At 45.2% G+C, this 18396-nt stretch overlaps 2 protein-coding genes across 7 annotated transcripts in view; one reads left to right on the top strand and one right to left on the bottom strand.

Moving 5' to 3' along the window:
- GOLGA7 (golgin A7) overlaps positions 1-18396 on the bottom strand; it is a 247723-nt gene that overhangs the window by 203598 nt on the left and 25729 nt on the right. The gene's annotated exons all lie outside the window — the stretch shown is intronic.
- Positions 9837-18396, top strand: part of ZMAT4 (zinc finger matrin-type 4) — a 168528-nt gene continuing 159968 nt past the window's right edge. For 3 of the 6 annotated variants that reach the window (XR_015744649.1, XM_087938844.1, XM_087938845.1), the window contains exon 1: positions 9845-10075. Coding sequence is in view for 5 of the 6 variants with exons in the window: in XM_087938844.1 (XP_087794970.1) it covers positions 9893-10075 (183 nt within the window). In the remaining variant the exon portion in view is untranslated. Of the gene's footprint in view, positions 10076-18396 lie in introns of all 6 variants that reach the window. The other 3 variants (XM_087938846.1, XM_087938843.1, XM_087938842.1) reach the window with 3 other exon arrangements.

Raw genomic sequence — 18396 nt, 5'->3', positions numbered from 1 at the left:
GTTTTAAAAAGAAATCACTTTTAAATCTTAAATACAGACAGCAGGCTGCTTTTGTGAACTGAATTTGACAGCCTTATTGGTTTAGGAGCCCGTTTGGAAATTGAAAAGTGCACACACACAGAGAGAGAGAGAGAGAGAGAGAGAGACAGACAGACAAAATGATTTGCCAGAGAAATTGACTTCTTCAATATCAATCCCCATGGCTGACTGGCTTCTTTGCAAATGGCTGTCACAAGAGGCCATTTAGCCTCATTTCAGCGTTAGGAGAATCGAATCCACAAGCAAAAAAAAAAACCCCACCACAAAACAACAACCCAAACAAGACAAATAAAATTAAAAATAAAATAAAAATGTACCATCGTTTTGTGAAGTCCGGTAAGAAATGGGATGCTAGAAGTGTCCCCCTGGGCTTTATAGCCTGACTCCTTCCATTCAATTTCTTTCATCATTAAAAAAAAAAAATACAATAAAAAATTAAGGATGTGTCCACAGGTGGAAAGAAACAGTAAATCTTATGATGCAGTAACAAGTTCCCATTGGCTATAGAGGAAGGTTTAGGATCAGAGGTGGATATTCAGCAGGTTCGGACCAGTTCTGGAGAACCGGTAGCGGAAATTTTGAGTAGTTCGGAGAACCGGCAAATCCCACCTCTAATTGGCCCCGCCCCCATCTATTCCCCGCCTCCCATTGAGTCCCAGCTGATTGGCTGGGTCTCCTTTTGTTGCCCTGCCCAGGAGAATGAAGCTGGAAAGCAGGTTAGTTGTGGGGGTGGGTGGGATGGAGATTTTACAGTATCCTTCCCCTGCCACGCCCATCAAGCCACCAAGTCACGGCCACAGAACACCACGCCCACAGTTGATCGGCTGGGTCTCCTTTGGTTGCTCTGCATAGGAGAATGGAGCTGGAAAGCAGGTTAGTGGGGTGGGGAGGGAATGGGGATTTTACAGTCTCCTTCCCCTGCCATGCCCACCAAGCTACGCTCACCAAGCCACACCACACCCACCAAACCACGCCCACAGAATCGGTCATTAATTCTTTTTTTCTTTTTTTTTGATTCCCACCTCTGCTTAGGACCATGGACCTAGTTTGATGAAATCCCCCCAAAGGTAAAGTCCCTCTCAAAATGGTGGATTTATTTATTTATATCCATTTTTGGCAGCGGTACAGAACGCTTCTTCTTTAATTATTAATTCCCCATCGATGGTCTAATTTTGGGGCTCTGAGATAGTCTGTCATCCATCTATTAACCAGGTCCACCTTGATTGGTTGTTTGTTTCTGAGTTCAGCTATAAACCAATATGTGCTAGGCTGCAGATGTTCTCGCGCGCAGGAAAATGAGGCAACTTGCCTTGGGGAGATCGAGAATGTATCACGGGGAAGCAATGAGCGTGGGAGAAAATACAATAAGGGAAAGAAATGGGATAGAAAGCAGAATGGCCACAGGAATTTTAAAAAGGCAGGGGTTTTTTTGGTGAGGAAAAGGAATAGAAAGTTTAACACGGGTCTTCAAACTCGACAGCTTTAAGACTTGTGGACTTCAACTCCCAGAATTCCTCCTCCAGTCATATTAGCTCGGGAATTTTGGGTATTGAAGTCCACAAGTCTTAAACTTGCCAACTTTGAAGACCCTTGGTTTAACATAATAACTGGAATGTGAAAATAAAGAACGAGGAGATCTGCTTGAAACAATGAAAATAAATAAATAAATTACAGGTATTCCTCGAGTAATGGCCAAAACTGAGCCCAAATTTTTTAGTGTTAAATAAGTGAGTTTTACCCCCATTTTACAACCTGTTCTGACCAAGGCTTCCTAAACCATAATTATGCACACACTTATTTTAAAAACAATATTTTTTTTTAATGGCAACCCTGGGAATTATTCTCATTCCCAGCTGGTAATGGATCTCAAATGAGGGATAAGCATCCACCTTTCAGTTGTGTGAAGTGCTGCCAATAACAGAAGTATCAAATGAGCTAGAAAAAAACCCAACCGAAGTACAAAGAGCTTCAAGAATGAATCTGAACTGAACGAACGACTTTGCTTCCTGCAAAGGTTTCGTCATCTTGGCCTGACCTTTATACCTTATGGGAGGGGCAATCATCTCCCAGCCTTACTTCTGAGTTACCTCTTCTGTTTCAACTGCTCTCGCCTTCTAGCAGCTCTGCGCACACGCGCACTGGGAACAGGCTCCCCTGGTTCCTCTACCTCGCTGCTACCAGACTCCAAAGGCGCTGGAGTCAGCACCCCACTCCCAGATGGTCCTGGCCCCATCTCTGCATCGGACGCAGGACCCTCGTCCGAGTCCTGTCCAGACTCCTGGACTGGTCCCTGTTCTTCCCCACTGTCTGATTCTGCTGCCGTCTGCACAGGCTGCCGGTGAACCACAACAAAGCATAAATAGAACACTTGTGAAATGATTCAATATTGAGCAGAGGTAAAAGATATTTCCTCCCCCGCTTAAAACTGTTTATAGGTAAATGCATGAAAAACCTTGTGGCGACGCTGGCCTTGGACGCACATGATCTGGGATATGCAGAAGATGCTACATTATTGGCTGAGAATCCCAATGATTGCCAGGGAATGTTAGACCTATTGTCTGATGCATTCAGGTGTCTGGATCTGACAATTAATGTATCCGACTCCAAGGTTGTTGTGCTAGACAGCAACAATTACCAGTTATCCTTTAATAGCAACCTCCCTGCCATGTAGCTCAAGTTGTGAATTTCTGAACCTGGATAAAATGTTTACTAAAAATGGAAAAATGGGCAAAGAAACCATTGTAAAAAAAAAAAAAAGGACCAGCTTTGTAATTTGTTGTTAGGAATGAACGCTTTTTTTTTGCATGAGAAATTGAGAACAGTTGCATTTAAGAATAGGCTTCTGCTTACTTTCTTATATGAAAATGAAGGGGAAACACAATTGTGTTGAATGCTGTGGGAGTTTGGTGTTTAAGAAGCTGTGTGTAGAGAGCGGTTTGGTCTAGTAGTCCAAACTGGGCTAGAAACCAGGAGAGGGTGAGTTCTAGTCCCACCTTAGGCATGAAAGCAGCTAGGTGATTTTGAGTCAATCGCCAGGATATGAATGGAATGGAATGGAATGGAATGGAATGGAATAGAATAGAATAGAATAGAATAGAATAGAATAGAATAGAATAGAATAGAATAGAATAGAATAGAATAGAATAGAATAGAATAACAGACCTTGGAGGTCTTCTAGTCCAACCCCCTGCTTAGGCAGGAAACCTTACACGCTTCAGACAAATGGTTATCCAATCTCTTTTTAAAAACTTCCAGTGTTGGAGAATTCACAACTTCTAGAGGCAAGTTGTTCCACTGATTAATTGTTCTAAGTGTCAGGAAATTCCTCCTTAGTTCTAAGTGGCTTCTCTCCTTGATGAGTTTCCACCTGTTGCTTCTTGTCCTGCCCTCGGGGGCTTTGGAGAATAGCTTGACTCCCTCTTCTTTGAGGCAGCCCCTGAGATATAGGAACATACATTTTTTACATCGTGGCAACCAAAACTGGATGCAGTATTCCAAGTGTGGCCTTTCCAAGGCCTTATAAAGTGGTATTAACACTTCACGTGATCTTGATTCTATCCCTCTGTTTATGCAGCCTGGAACTGTGCTGGCTTTTTCGGCAGCTGCTTCACACAGCTGGCTCATATTTAAATGCTTGTCCACTAGGACTCCAAGATCCACCTCATAGCTACTACTATTGAGCAAGGTACCACCAATATTGTACCTGGGGAGTTCTAGTCACACCTTACCCATGAAAGCTGGCTTGGGGCCAATCACTAGAAGATTGTGAGTTCTACTCCCACCTTATTCATGAAAGCAGCTAGGTGGTTTTGAGTCGATCACCAGAATACAATGAGTTCTAGTTCTGCTTTAGGCATGAAAGCTGGCTGGATGACTTTGGTTCAATCACCGATTCCCAGCTCAACTCATCTTATATAGTTGATTTTTGGGGGAAGAAACAGGAGGAGGAAAGAGCATTAGGTGCGTTCACTGCCTTGAGTTATTTATAAAAGTAATAAAGGCAGAATAAAAAAAACTAAAAGTGTGTGTGGTTCATACAGCAAGAAAAAAAATGAGGTATAGAATGAAAGAATCCCGAATGAACATCGGCTGAATAGAAAGTGAGTGATCAGTATGAAGAAGGTAGACTAAGATGTTTTGGTCATGTAGATGAGGATTGAATAACAAAAGGAATGTATAGATGTTGTGAGTGGAGAGGAAGACAAAGGCAAATTGTGGCTGCATTGAGTTGATGAATCCCCAAAGCTAAGAGGAATTTAATTATTAAAGGCAATGATTTGTGGTAATAGAATGAAATAGACAGTAGAGTGAATGATATGAACAGTGTGAACAAATTTTAGCGGATGTTCCTCATCTCAAGCCTGTACTTATTTCCTGCTTTTCTGACTGCATAATGTTGCTTGTTCCAAAAGGGAATTGCATGATGGGTATATATAAATGTAAATAACTATGCAACAGAGCTTCCAGAACCAGACTGCAAATATTCGGGTGGCTGTCAGAAGGCAACAAGGAGAATTCTAAATTCTTTGAAACTTTCCCCTAACCCTTAGCTGCCCCCTGGATTTTTGCAGCAGAAATCGGGTATTATTATAGATCTGGTTTTGTTGTCTATTTCATGTATTTAAGAGACTGATATGGGCTCAGTCCTGCGATTCTACCGGTTCAGACCGGTTCTATAGAACTGGTTGTTATGATTCTGTGCAGTTCGGAGAACCAGCAAGTCATGGCCCTGTCTGGCCCCGCCCCTCTCCACCCACCCCTCCCCTCCCTGCCCAGTTAGTCCTTATCATGCATGCACAACATTGCACGCATGCCCGACATCACTGACTGTGTTCTTCCAGTCACTCCTTAAAGTATTTCTTTTTTTTTTCTCCCTCTCGACGATCGGCTGTTCCTTATGATTAGCTGTGCTGTCTTACTGCTTCACCCAGGAGGCCCAGGAAGGCAAAATAAATGGGTGCTGCTGCTGCTGCAAAAAAGCCACACCCACCCGTCACATGGCCACGCCCACTTAGCCATGTCCACGGAACTGATGGTCACAAAATTTGAATCCCATCCCTGCCTGGGAGGCTCACAAAAACCACCCATAAAAGTATAGGAATAAAACAACAGCCCCACATTTGATGTGGTTTGGTTGCTAAGCCACGTCCGAGTCTTCATGACCTCATCGAGCATAGCACCACCCCAGGACCACTGGTCCTCTTCGACCTCCTGGAGCTTGCCCAAATTAAAGTTCGTTTGCCTCCGTGACGCTATTTAATCATCTCATCCTCTTGTAATCCCCTTTCTCCTTTTGTCCTTAATCTTTCCCTACATCAGAGTAATTACCCTCCATATTGGACACCTTCTGACCTGAGAGGATCATCTTCCATCATCCTATCTTGCAACCTTTTAGTACTGTCTATGGGGATTTCTTGGCAAGGATACAGGAGGGGGTTGACCTTTCCTTCTCTGGGGGAGAACGTTCTGACCATCTTTGGTCAGAACTCTCCATGATGACCTCTCTGCATGCCTTAGCCCATAGCTTCTTTGAGCTGTGTAAGGCAGTGATCCGTGAAGGGAGTCCCACATTACACAAATAAAACTATCATATTTCCCGTGACGTTGGCCTTTCTGAATTTGCTGAACTCATTCCAATCCTAGCTCAGTGCTTGGGGGAGTGGGAGAGATTGAGTCTTCATGGCTTTGGAGAAGATGAAGGCCGTACCGTGGTGTGCTGGTATGGTGGGGAAAGCTATGGTTAATCTAGACAGCATAATAAAAAGCAGAGACATCCCTCTGCCAACAAAAGTGTGTATAGTCAAAGCTCTGGTTTTCCCAGGTGCAATGTATGGCTGTGAAAGTTGGGCCATGAGGAAGGCTGAGCGCCAAAGAACGGAGGCCTTTGAACTATGGTGCTGGGGAAGATGCCTGCTAGTTCCTTGGACTGCAAAGCGATCCAACCAGTCAGTCCGAGAGGAGATCAACCTTGACCGCTGTTTAGAAAGCCAAATCCTGAAGATGAAACTTTGCCCACCTCATGAGAAGAAGGAAGGACTCCCTGGAGAAGAAAAGCCGGATGCTGAGAACGATGGAGGGCAATAGAAGAAGAAGGGGACGGCAGAGAAGGAGGGGGCTGGATGGAGTCCCTGAAGCAGTCGGCGTGAGCTTAAATGGACTCCGGAGGATGGTAGAGGACAGGAAGGCCTGGAGGAACGTCGCCCATGGGGTCGTGATGGGTTGAACATGACTTCGCAACTAACAACAACAAAACCATGAAGTGCTGTGCAAGGAGAAACGATTAAATTGTGGTTAAGGAGGTGAACCTTAAGCCTGAGTTCTATACTTGATTTATACCTTGCTCATCTGATCTGGCCAGGATTTCCCCTATCGTACAAACCTCAAAAGAGCATTCAACCACTGATGGTGTTTGTAATCTTCCTGTTAAGATTGCTGATTTTATATTCTGTATTCTTATATTTATTTTATTATATTTGTGTTTTTTTTTGAAATACATGAAAGTGCCATATGATAAATACAAATGAATAATAAATAAACTTCTGATTACAAAAGAAATATTTGTCTATCTAGAAAAAGAAATGGGTAAAGGGCCCTGGACTGTAAAAACAGCTAAAGTAAAACGAATTAAATTAATTGGAGATTTTATTTATTTGCTTATTTAAGAGCAACGTAGTGATCTAGTGGTGAAGATGCTTCAAAGAAAAAAATATCTGCTGAGAACTTTGTATAGGCATCGAAAAGGGACATCTGGCCAGTAAATGCTCAGCTCCATCCAGTCACTCTGACTTAATCCCAAATTAAGAGATTACAGGTTTGTAAAAAAAGAAGCTCTTCAGTTCTGATAGGATAGTGGGGAATGGAAGGATTTATATTCAACATCTCTCTAAAAGGATGCAAATGACCAGCTTGTCTGCAAGGAGTATAAATCCTTCCATTCCCCACCATCCAGTCAGAGCTGAAGAAGCTTCTTGGATGAGAAGTGAAATGTCTTCAAAAAAAAAACCAAAAACCAGAAAGTCCAGCGGCCTCCTGAAAAAGCAACTTTGGGACTACCATTCACACAGCTAACCAACATAGTTTGGTCTAGTTGTTCTCTTCTCCTACGATGCAACCGGAACGATGGTAGACATTAAAGTATTGCAAAAGATCTGAAGTGCTGACTTCAATAGTTGCGATATATAGAACTGACTGCACTGTAGAGGAGAAAGGAATAAATTCATGCAACTAATCTCAGATCTAGGAATTTCCCCTGCCCTCCAAGAATGGTTAAGATAATTGCTGCACTGCAGAAGAAAGTTGGTGAAATGACCCTTCTCTTAGTATTCCTTTCTCAAGGGGACCATATCTCATGTCTTTGAGAAAGTGGACTGTGCCTTATAAAAGCTGATGGACTGTGGAAGTCTTTAAAGCAATGTTTTTCAACTTTGGCAGCTTTTAAGATGTGTGGACTTCAATGCCCAGAATTCCCCAGCCAGCATGGCTGGCTGAGGAATTCTGAGCATTGAAGTCCACACATCTAAAAGTTGCCAAGGTTGAAAAACATTCCTTTAAGCCAGGAGTCTCCAAACTTGGTGTGATGACCCGGGGCGTGGCACAAAGGCAACACAGTCAAATAAGCAATAAGAGTCCCTTTATTATCTCCAACTCTGCCCCCAATGTCCAGGTTACTTTCTGGCTGGAGAAAAACTCTCCCAGGAACAGCCTTTGACTGCAGAGAATTAAGTCCAAAACAGGGTAAACACAAACTGTAACTATAAGTCCAAACGAGCCAGACTGAAGTAATTAGTTTGGCAGGGCAGGAGCAAGAATTTCAGACTTGAAAGCACGGCAAAACTCACCCGGTTGAGAAGACGCCAGGAACTCAGATAAGCCACGACAACACAAGATAAAGTCACTTTCGCTCCCTCACACAGCTTGCCATTTTTATAAACTTTTCCCAGCCGCGGCTAATGAAGGGAATCAGGGCCCTTTCCTCCCCTGCAAGCCATGCAACCTATGTTGCTCCCTTCTCCGTTCCTCCCTGCAAGACCTAGGATGAAGAGGGGGTGGGCCTGGGTCTTCTTCTGAACTCCCTCTCTCTTGTTCTATCTCTTCCCTGCTCTGTCCAGCTGGACTTTGCCCTTCCCCAGTTTCCTCCACAGCCAACAGAGACCCGGCTCCCGCTCCGTCAGCTGCTCATCTCCCTCCTCGGATTCAGACTCTGACACTTGGCAACTTTAAGATTTGTGGACTCCAACACCCAGAATTGCCCAGCCAGCATGACTAGCTGAGGAATTCTGGGAGCTGAAGTCCACAAATCTCAAAGTTGCCAACTTTGGAGACTCCTGATTTAAGCAGGATGCCAAAATTCATCCACAGGCCTTTTCCTACTAAGCACCCCAAATGAACCATCCTGGGAATTTGCTCTCTACCCTTCAAAAAAAAAGTTATTAAACACAGAAAGAAAGAAAGAAAGAAAGAAAGAAAGAAAGAAAGAAAGAAAGAAAGAAAGAAAGAAAGAAAGAAAGACTCAAAAAGTGAGTATTCATTTCTTTATTAAATTATCTAGGGACCAGGCGCTGTGTAGTAAACAATCAGGATGCTCCTGTTGTACGTAATTAACATGTTTAAAGCAGATTGGATAAAAGCAACCACCCTCATTATCATAATATTGAGGGCTTGGTTTGGTTGATTTTTTCCAGCAGAGTGGTTTTCTAACCGAGTGGCTGCCCGTTATTTATTTAATTAATTATAGATTTAGAGAATGCCTAATTTCTAAATGACTCTGGACATCATCAAAAAACAGATGTTTTGCATCCAGAAAGACTGGGTAAAACAGAGCCTACTAGAAACAGAAACCTCATCAAAGATGGGAAATTTCTCCTGGAAATAAATGCAGAAATATTCCAATTTTAACACGGTGTAAAAAAAACTCCCCCTTCCAAAAGCCACCACCACCAACAACAACAAAAAATCCACGATGAATTCTTTTATGCTCTTTATCCCGATTTGTCCGTTCGTTCTCGGTTGGCGTTTTGCACGTGTTGGGCGAGACCTTTTTTTTTTGGATTTAGACAGGTTTCTAGTCCTTGTCGCCGCGGAGGAACAAACCGATGGGAAGGATGTGTGTGTGTGTGTGTGTGTGCAGGTCATGCCAAACACCCAGCCACACCTCAGCCACCGTTTTCCACCCTCGCACGTGGCGTGGCACAACTCCAGCCGCCTGCCGTTTCCTGGAGCAAAGTGACGGAAGGGGGTGGGGTGGGGGGGGTGCTAGGAAGCGCAATTCATTCCAACAGGGCACCTCGGAGGAAAGACAACCAGGGAAGGCTGAAATGCTCGAGGCCGGGGAAGGAGGAGGAGAAGGAGGAGGAGGAGGAGGGGGCTAACTTACTTCCCTCCCCCACCCAGGAATGCAGCTCCGGGACCCTTGAAATCCCCCTTCCCTGTCTCGACCCCTTCCCCCACGATCCCGGGGAGCGCGCGCCAACCCCTCCCCGCGCCCAGGGATGCTTGCGAACGCCGCTGCATCCCACCTACAGGTGGCCGAGCCCCGTTGGGTACCACTCTCCTCAGGTCTGGTGGGAGAGGCAGACGTGGCTTTGCTAGGGCGACCTTCCCTTTCCACCACACCACCCCCACCACCCCGTCCCGGGCATCAAGCTCCGCCTTGACCCTCCCCCCCACCCGGGCCGCCCAGCTCCGGACCCGAACCGCGCGCCCCGGGTACCGTGTGGCGAGGAGACGCTCGCCTCCCCTCCCCTTCCTCTCCAGCGCGCTGCGGCCAAAGCCGGTGCGGCGCCGAAGCAGTCGGGCGAGCGACCAATAGTAGCCGCGGAAGGCGGAGCCCGTGAGCCAAGCAAAGGATCGCTCGATGCATTGCGAGCCCAGCCGGTCCGGGCATCGAAGGGCTCTCGCTGCAGCGGGCGAGGCGAGCGGGACCCCGCTTTCCTGGTCTCTGGGCCGCCGGCGCTCCAGTGGCGGAGCCTCTGCCTGCCCGGAGGCGGGGATGCCCTTTGGCGCTAAGGACGCGCCCGGCTCCGTGTTGGTTCTGCAGGTAGGGAAAAGAAAGTTTTTTTTTAATTTTATTTTAACGATGCTGGGTGATGATGGTGCTTTGGCTTGCGGGCGGGGGACAGGGGGTGGGGGCAAAACGGGGGTCGGGCTGGGTGGGGAGGGGTGAGTGGGTGGGCTTGGATGCGTGTCGCCTCTCCACCCGTCCGTCCTCTCCCCCGGGTTTGGCTGTCGTCGCGTGGGAAAAAGCCAAGACGCTCGCGGCTGGGTCTTGGCTTTTGCGGAGCGGGGCTAAGGGCATCTCGAGGCGCGCGCCCCCCTCCCCCCGCCCCAACTTTAGGGACCGGGCTCAGGGGTGGGTGGGTGGGTGGGTGGGGGAACCGTGGCGTAAGGCCTCGGGGAGGGAGCGGGGGTGGGGGAAAGTCCCCAAGGTTCCTCCGGTTCGTGGGCAGAAGGCCTTCAAGCGCTGGGTTCAAATCTTTCCCGGATTCCATCCATCCCCGTTTTGGGTGGGTGGAGAGGGGAAGTCGCTGTTAACCTGACATATTTCTAATGTGCGTTGGTGTGTGTGTGTGTGTGTGTGTGTGAGAGAGAGAGAGAGAGAGAGAGAGAAGAAGAAGAAGAAGAAGAAGAAGAAGAAGAAGAAGAAGAAGAAGAAGAAGAAGAAGAAGAAGAAGAAGAAGAAGAAGAAGAAGAAGAAGAAGAAGAAGAAGAAGAAGAGAGAGGGGGGAAAAGAGAGAGAGAGTGAGAGATTCCTATAGAAGGCTAATCCAGTGAGTGCTCCGTGGGGCTTGCTCTTGAGTAAATGCCTCTACTTAGCTGGTTAGCCCATCCTCCAGAGGCAAGGGGCCCCCAGCTGAAGTTTGTTTTCAGCAACTTGTAGGTGTGGGTAAGACGGAGAGTAAAACAAGGGTCGGTTTGTTTGTTTTTTTGCAACCGCCTGGAACCTCCTAGGAATTAGAGGATGCTACTACAAGGGAGGAATCTGGGCAGCGCAGACCTCGTGGTGGGGATCCTGTTTGGAGATTTCTATAGAATATATGTCCTTCTTATTAGATGCAGCCAGTCCAATTGCCATGGGGTCTCGGCACTTCCCTTCTTGCGGCTCAAGGCACATTTTATATACCAAGGCTGTTCTTTTGCGCCTTCCTTTCCAGGGTGAAATGCTCTTGTTCCAAACAGCCCTTGAAGGGGGAACCAAGTCTAATTGCACCCCCCACCCCACCCCAAGTTGCACCTTGGCACTCCTGAAGTGCAGTTAAATTCGTGTAATTCACAACACGCTTCACAATAGGTTGGCCTCAATTTGGCACCGGAAATGCACGCAAGTGTCCAGAGCAGTAACCTGATGGGCAGAAATTCAACAGGTGATTTTATAAAAATATATTATTATTTCTACTCCATACTTTTCTCCACGCCTGGAGGGGGAAATCGCTGGCATAACCCCTGCAAATGGGAATGGAAGGGGGATTAAAAGGAAAGAAACCAGCTGGCGATGCCACTGATGCCAGCGGTGAGCCGATTGTAGCTGATGCCTCAGCTTAATCGAGTGTCAGCCAGCTGAAAATGGATTAAAGGCGAAGGCCCAGAGGTGCTTTCACACCTGGGGTATAAAAATAAGCCTTCAGCCAAATCAGCACGCCCATTTATTGTATTAAATATATGCATTAAACAGATGCAGCAAGATGATTCATCCAGAATCTCCCGGGCCAGTCCTTTAAATCCTTTAAATCGAGTATTATATTTATCATTTGTTAGAGTGATTTTGCTTTTTCTGGGGAGTTGAGTGGCTTACTATGGTATTTCCAGAGCAACAAACTTTTTGGGCCAAGAGAGAAGGAATCAATGCTGAATCCCAGGGGTTTTGAAAGGAGGCGGAAAATCATATAATCATAAGGCTGGAAGGGACCTTGGAGGACATCTAGTCCAACCCCGTGCCCAAGGCGGGAGACAAAAACCCAGCTTTCCCCATGCCTAGCCAAGTTCCATAACCACTACCTTGTAGGCTCTTTTACTGATGTATTTATTTTTAGATTTATATCTGCCTTTCGTTCAGGAGCTCAGGGCCGTATATGTAATGAGCCAGCCATCCCGGCTGGGGAATTCTGGGAGTTGATGCCCACACATCTTCAAATGGCCAAGATTGAGATGCACTGATCTAACGACACTGTCATGACATCTGTCTTGGGAGAAAGCCTTCTATAAGTAACTGTTTTTAAAATCTGGAGATGGCAAAAAGGGTGCTTTTTCTGCAGAATAACAAACTTTGCTGAGGTTCGGTGCACGTTTTGTTTCTCTTAAAACACATCTCAGGGCTGAATTACTGATGCCCACAAGGAAATGGCACCCTGGGTTGCTTTGGTAGGCCCCCTCCCAAGGGTATCAAACCCAGAATCAAGGATAACAACATTACGATCCTTCCGGGTTGAGTTCTTTATTGTTTCATACCTATAGACGGAATCTTGCCAAATTGAGGACTCTGGTGTCTGCATCTAGAATATACTCGCTGACCTATTAGGCAGTCGCTGTCTTCACCCTCTTTTTCTCACACATAGTATATGGGCTAAGTTGCCTTTTACTCCTCTGGAATTTACTCGTCCGAGTCCTTTCCAGACTCCAGGACTGACCCATGTTCCTTCTCACTGTCCGACTCTGCTGCTGTCTCCACAGGCTGCTGGTGGACCACAACAAGTGTCGGGTTGTTTAATCGGGTCAGATAACAGATAATCAGATTTGGAAGGGATCTTGTAGGTCATCTAGTCCAACCCCCCGCCCAAGCAGGAGACCTTACACCATTTCTGACAAATGGCATTTCAGTCTCTTCTTGAAAGCCTCCAAGGATGAAGCTCCCACAACTTCTGAAGGCAACTTCTGTTCCATGGGTTGATTGTTCTCAGGGTCAGAAAAAATCTCCTAATTTCCAGGTTGAATCTCTCCTTGTTCAGTTTCCATCCATTATTCCTTGTCTGGCCTACAGGTGCTTTAGAAAATAGCTTGACCCCTTCCTCTCTGTGGCAGCCCCTCAAACATTGGAAGCCTGCTATCCTGTCTCCCCTGGTCCTTCTCTTCCCTAGACTAACCAAGCCCAGTTCCGCAACTGTTCATTGTATGTTTTAACCTCCAGTCCCCTCATCATCCTGGTTGCTCTTCTCTGCACTTTTTCTAGAGTCTCAACATCTTTTTTATAGTGTGGTGACCAAAACTGGATGCAGTACTCTAGGTGTGGCCTTACTAAGGCTTTATAGAGTGGTATTAGTACCTCATTTGATCTCGATTGTATCCCTCTGTTAATGCAATTTAGGATTGCATTGGCTTTTTGGGCTGCTGCTGCTGCACAATGCTCATTCCTATTTACCTGGTTGTCCACTAAGACTCCAAGATCCCTTTCACAGTTACTGCTATTGAACCTGGTTTCACTCAGTCTATATGTGTCAAGAAAGGTACCCGGTGGTAGCATTCCTTTGACGCATGAAACTCGAGTGGGTCTTATTGCCTAACGAATTCTTCCACTGTTGCACAAACTCAATCTGTTGTGTCAGCAGACAGTTGGAAGGATCATGTGAGGCCCAGAAAATAGGTTAATTCACCCAGGGAAGTGTGTTGTGTGAACATCTCCAGCAAGTAAATGTTTTGTGTGTGTGTGTGTGTGTGTGTGTGTGTGTGTGTGTGTGTGTTTGAAAGCTGAGGGTGATAAGGATGGAGGCATTGTTGGCAGGAACATACAGGTTTTCTATTATCCATCTGTCATCCTTGCTCAGGCAAGCTTTTTTTGTTTTTTTTCAGCATTAGAGAAATCTGCCAAACCTCTTTAACTAGAGGTGGCAAAGCGCTGTTAGATTCCCCACCATGTGGGGAACCTTCCATGACCAAAAACCTTCCAAATACAATCGGTTTCCAGCTGAATTCTTGTTTTCTTTAAAAAGGCTCCTTTGTTATTTTCTTACTTTTTTTTGGTGTGTGGAACCCTGATGGAATAAGAATCAAAACAAAATGATTTGCTTTACTAGTGGAAATGTTTTTTGGGGGCAAGAAACAGCGCAAGATGTGTTTGGCCCAGCCTCAAACAGGCAGCCCTGCTAACTAATTTTAAAAGTGGATGGATCAGGTGAGGAGCGATGGGTATTTCAAGAGAAATTGGGTATCTGGGTACGGTGAGGTGCAACCCAAGGAGCTGCTGATCCAGTTCTACAGAGGAATGATTGAGTCTGTCATCTGCACCTCTATAACTGTTTGGTTTGGTTCTGCAATTCAACAGGACAGACACAGACTTCAGAGGGTAATTAGGACTGCAGAAATAACAATGGCTACCAACTTGCCTTCCATGGAAGACTTGTATACTGCAGGAGTCAAAAAGAGGGCTGTGAAAATATCTACAGACCCCTGGGCATAAACTGTTTCAACTTCTTCCCTCAAACCGACACTATAGAGCCCTGCACACCAGAACAACTAGACACAAGGGGAGTTTATTCCCGAATGCCATCACTCTACTAAACAAATAATTCCTTCAGCACTGTTCAACTATTTACCAAGTCTGCATTACTATTACTATTAATCTTCCCATCACTCCTTATCACCCATCCCCTCCCACTTGTGACTGTATGACTGTAACTTTGTCGCTTGTATCCTTACGATTTATATTGACTGTTTCCTGGTATGATTTGATTGCTTATTTTACCCTATGACTATTATTAAGTGTTGTACGTTATGATTCTTGACTCTTGATGAATGCATATTTTCTTTTATGTCCACTGACAACATTTGCACCAAGACAAATTCCTTGTGTGTCCAATCACACTTATTTTTTTATTTTTTAAATTTATTTATTTTTGTGAATTGCTTACAAGATAATAGGTATAAGCAAAAACATAGTTATGAATACATGGATACATATAAGAAAAATAAAAAAACTTCGCCAATAAAGAATTCTATTCTATTCTATTCTATTCTATTCTATTCTATCCTATCCTATCCTATCCTATCCTATCCTATCCTATCCTATTCTATGAAGAGTTTCATTTAGAAAGCCAGGCGTTTGGGCATTGTCACCCAGCAATAATGGAAATAGCAGGTTTTTCAGGCTGGAGACAGGATTCCTCCTTCAGCGCCTTTCCTTGCTTGCCAGAAACATGTGGTGGCTGTTTTCTGAAGGCTTTTGCTGCCAACTGGCAAAGGTGTTTGGGCTGATAGAGAAAATGAAGAGAGGTGGCTTGAAAGAGAGTTGCAGACAAGAATTGGTGGTTGCAGAAAGAGCTGTGGGAAGAGGAAGGAAAGAGTGGAGAAATGGGTTGCTTTCTCTTCCACACCCCTTCACCGCCCCCTCTTTCTTTCCTGGGAGGGTGGAAAGGATTGTTATCTGTGCATCTACAGATTAACAGAGTTGGAAGGTACCTTGTAGGTCATCTACTCCTACCCCCTGCCCAAGCAGGAGACCCTGCACCATTTCTGACCAATGGCAGTCCAGTTTCTTCTTGAAAGCCTCCAGTGATGAAGCTCCTGCAACTTCCAAAGGCAACTTCTGAACCATTGGTTCTCCATATCAGAAAACTTCTCTTTATTTCCAGGTTGAATCTCTCTCCTTGTTCAGTTTCCATCCATTATTCCTTGTTTTTGCCTTCGGGTGCTTTAGAAAACAGCTTGACCCCCTCCTCCTCTCTGTGGCAGCCCCTCAAATATTGGAAGACTGCTATCCTGTCTCCCCTGGTCCTTCTCTTCCCTAGACTAGCCAGGCCCAGTTCCTGCAACCGTTCTTCATATGTTTTACCTCCAGTCCCCGAATCATCCTGGTTGCTCTTCTCTGTACTCTTTCTAGAGTCTCAACATCTTTTTTATAGTGTGGTGACCAAAACTGGATGCAGTATCTGTAGGTGGAGAGTAAATTACAACCAGAACTGAGGTTAACCAAAGAGGCATCTGCTCCTGTGCTACTCAGAAAGTTGCTTCACTGCAGGTGTGAATATGCCGGTGAACACATTGAATAACTTGGAGGTTAGGACCGAGATCAGCAATTGATAAGCTTTGTTGTCTCTCTGCACCTTCACTGTTCTAGCCCCGAAAAGCAAATTTTGGGAGTGTAATCCGCTCCCCTTTTGCTCCTGGTATGACAGCTGGAAAAAAACAGCTGATATATTCTCTTTAGACTCAATGGCCTTTATTCATGATCCACGGCTCTAGTTCCTTTTCTTTCTTTCTTTTTTTTCTGGGTTGCTTTCTGTAGGATGTAAGGATTTCAGGATAGGTTTATATTTTATTTTAGAAATTCTAAAAGAGTCCTAGAACAGGGCAAGAAAGAAGACCCCCTTGGGATTCAGCTGAAACCATTTAGTATAAATTGCACAGGCTGTTCTTCCATGTTTGTGCCCGCTGAAGTGATAGGACTACGCTGGGAACCGTATTAATGCTTTCCCTTACAATGTTTGCAGGATTGCTTTAGCTAATTGATAAACGAAGCAAACCAGGCTCAACCACCATATTATGCAACCTAAGTAAAACAACATACAGCAGTATAAATGATTTGTTCATTTTTTAAAAAAATAATGACTGTGTTTTGAACTTGTTCAGGGATCCCATCGAGCAAGGCAAAAATTATGGGTATGCATTGGCCAGAGTTTGACAACATACTCAAGCTTGAATGTAGATCTGAAAAGGCATTGATCATCATTGCCATTATCATTTATTAAACTTGGATGCCCTTCGACTCTCATCAACTCTGGGTGACTCACAAACAAGGACATTACAATAAAATGAAGCAAACATAAATACGGCAGAAGGTGGCGAGTGGAATGAAGTTAGGCGTCTCACTGCTCCTTGCCAAAGGCCTGGGGGCAGAACCAGGTCTTCCTAGCTCTTCTGAACAATGGCAGAGTGGCAGCCACCCATATTTCGGGGGAACCTTAGTCGGGAGGGCAGCCACTATTAGCAATAGCACTTAGACTTCTATACTGCTTCACAGTGCTTTTACAGTCTTCTCTAAGCAGTTTACAGAGTCAGCAGCCCCCAACAATCTGGTTCCTCATTTTACCTACCTCGGAAGGATGGAAGGCTGAGTCAACCATCAACCAGTCAGGATCGAACTCCTGGCAGTGGGCAAAGTTAGCCTCCAATGCTGATTTCTAAACATGCAGCACCAGGAAGAGAAAGAGAAAGGGAATAAGAGAAAGGAAGGAAGGAAGGAAGGAAAGGAAAGGAAGGAAGGAAGGAAGGAAGGAAGGAAGGACTTGGAAGGAAGGAAGACTGATATACCGCTTCACAGTGCTTTCCAGCCCTCTCTAAGCAGTTGACAGAGTCAGTTTCTTGCCTCTAACAATCTGGGTCCTCATTTTGGAAGGATGCAAGGCTGAGTCAACTTTGAGCCTGGTGAAATCCGGACTGCCAAATTGCAGTCATCTGGCAGTCGGCTGAAGTTGCCTGCAGTACTGCACTCTCACCACTGCGCCACCAAGGCTCACTTCTACAGAAAAGGCTGCTTTGGAGTTTTGCGGGATGGTATTGTTTAATCAAAGGAAGGTGTGCCAACCTTGTAAGAATAAATTGGCAGAGAAAAAAATACTGTGGGAGACAGATGGTCCCTCATGTAACCGGGCTCTCTGTGTGTGGTGGAGTGTAGTCTGGATTCTCAGGAGAGGGGGAGTGTATTCCACTGGAGCAAAAGACAGCCAAGTTTAGATAGTTTGATTGGGAGAAAGAGAGTTAAAACATCTCCTCCTTATTAATATTCTGAGTGTAATGGTGCAAGTCTGCTTTAATTTGGCTAGGTTTTTGTCTCTGGGTGAGGAACCATAAAGGAAACTGCTCAAAAGTACATCAATGTGTCTTCCTTGATTTTTGGAGCTTGACACTCTGATGTGCAGTAGGGCTTTATAGGTAACAACTAACACCTTGAATTGCACTCAGAACAAACTGACAACCAGTGCAGCTTGCAAAGCAGAGGTAATACATGGGCTTACTGAGATGTGTTCCTTTATCAATAAAGAAGAATATTTGTAGCTCAGGGTTGAAATGAGGGGTCCTTGGTACTTTCTGAACTTGGTTATTTTCTTGCAGACAGTTCATTACCCAAACTAGGGTAGCACTGATGATGTTACCTAGTTTGGGTAATGAAATGTCTGCAAGAAAACAACCAAGCTCAGAATGTACCAATAACAACAGTATTATATACCACTTATATACAGACTTATATACCACTTATATACAGACTTATATACCACTTATATACAGACTTATATACCACTTCGCGGTGCTTTCCAGCCTTCTCTAAGCAGTTTACAGAGTCAGCCTCTTTCCCCCAACAATCTGGGTCCTCGTTTTACCTATCTCAGAAGGATGGAAGGCTGAGTCATCCTTGAGCCCGTCAGGATTGAACTGCTG

Source organism: Pseudonaja textilis, chromosome 9 (assembly GCF_049901715.1).
Source record: "Pseudonaja textilis isolate UNSWEBS1 chromosome 9, rPseTex1.2, whole genome shotgun sequence".
Classification (NCBI taxonomy): domain Eukaryota; kingdom Metazoa; phylum Chordata; class Lepidosauria; order Squamata; family Elapidae; genus Pseudonaja; species Pseudonaja textilis.
The sequence above is the reverse complement of the archived record's forward strand: the minus strand, read 5'-3'. Positions and strand labels throughout refer to the sequence as shown.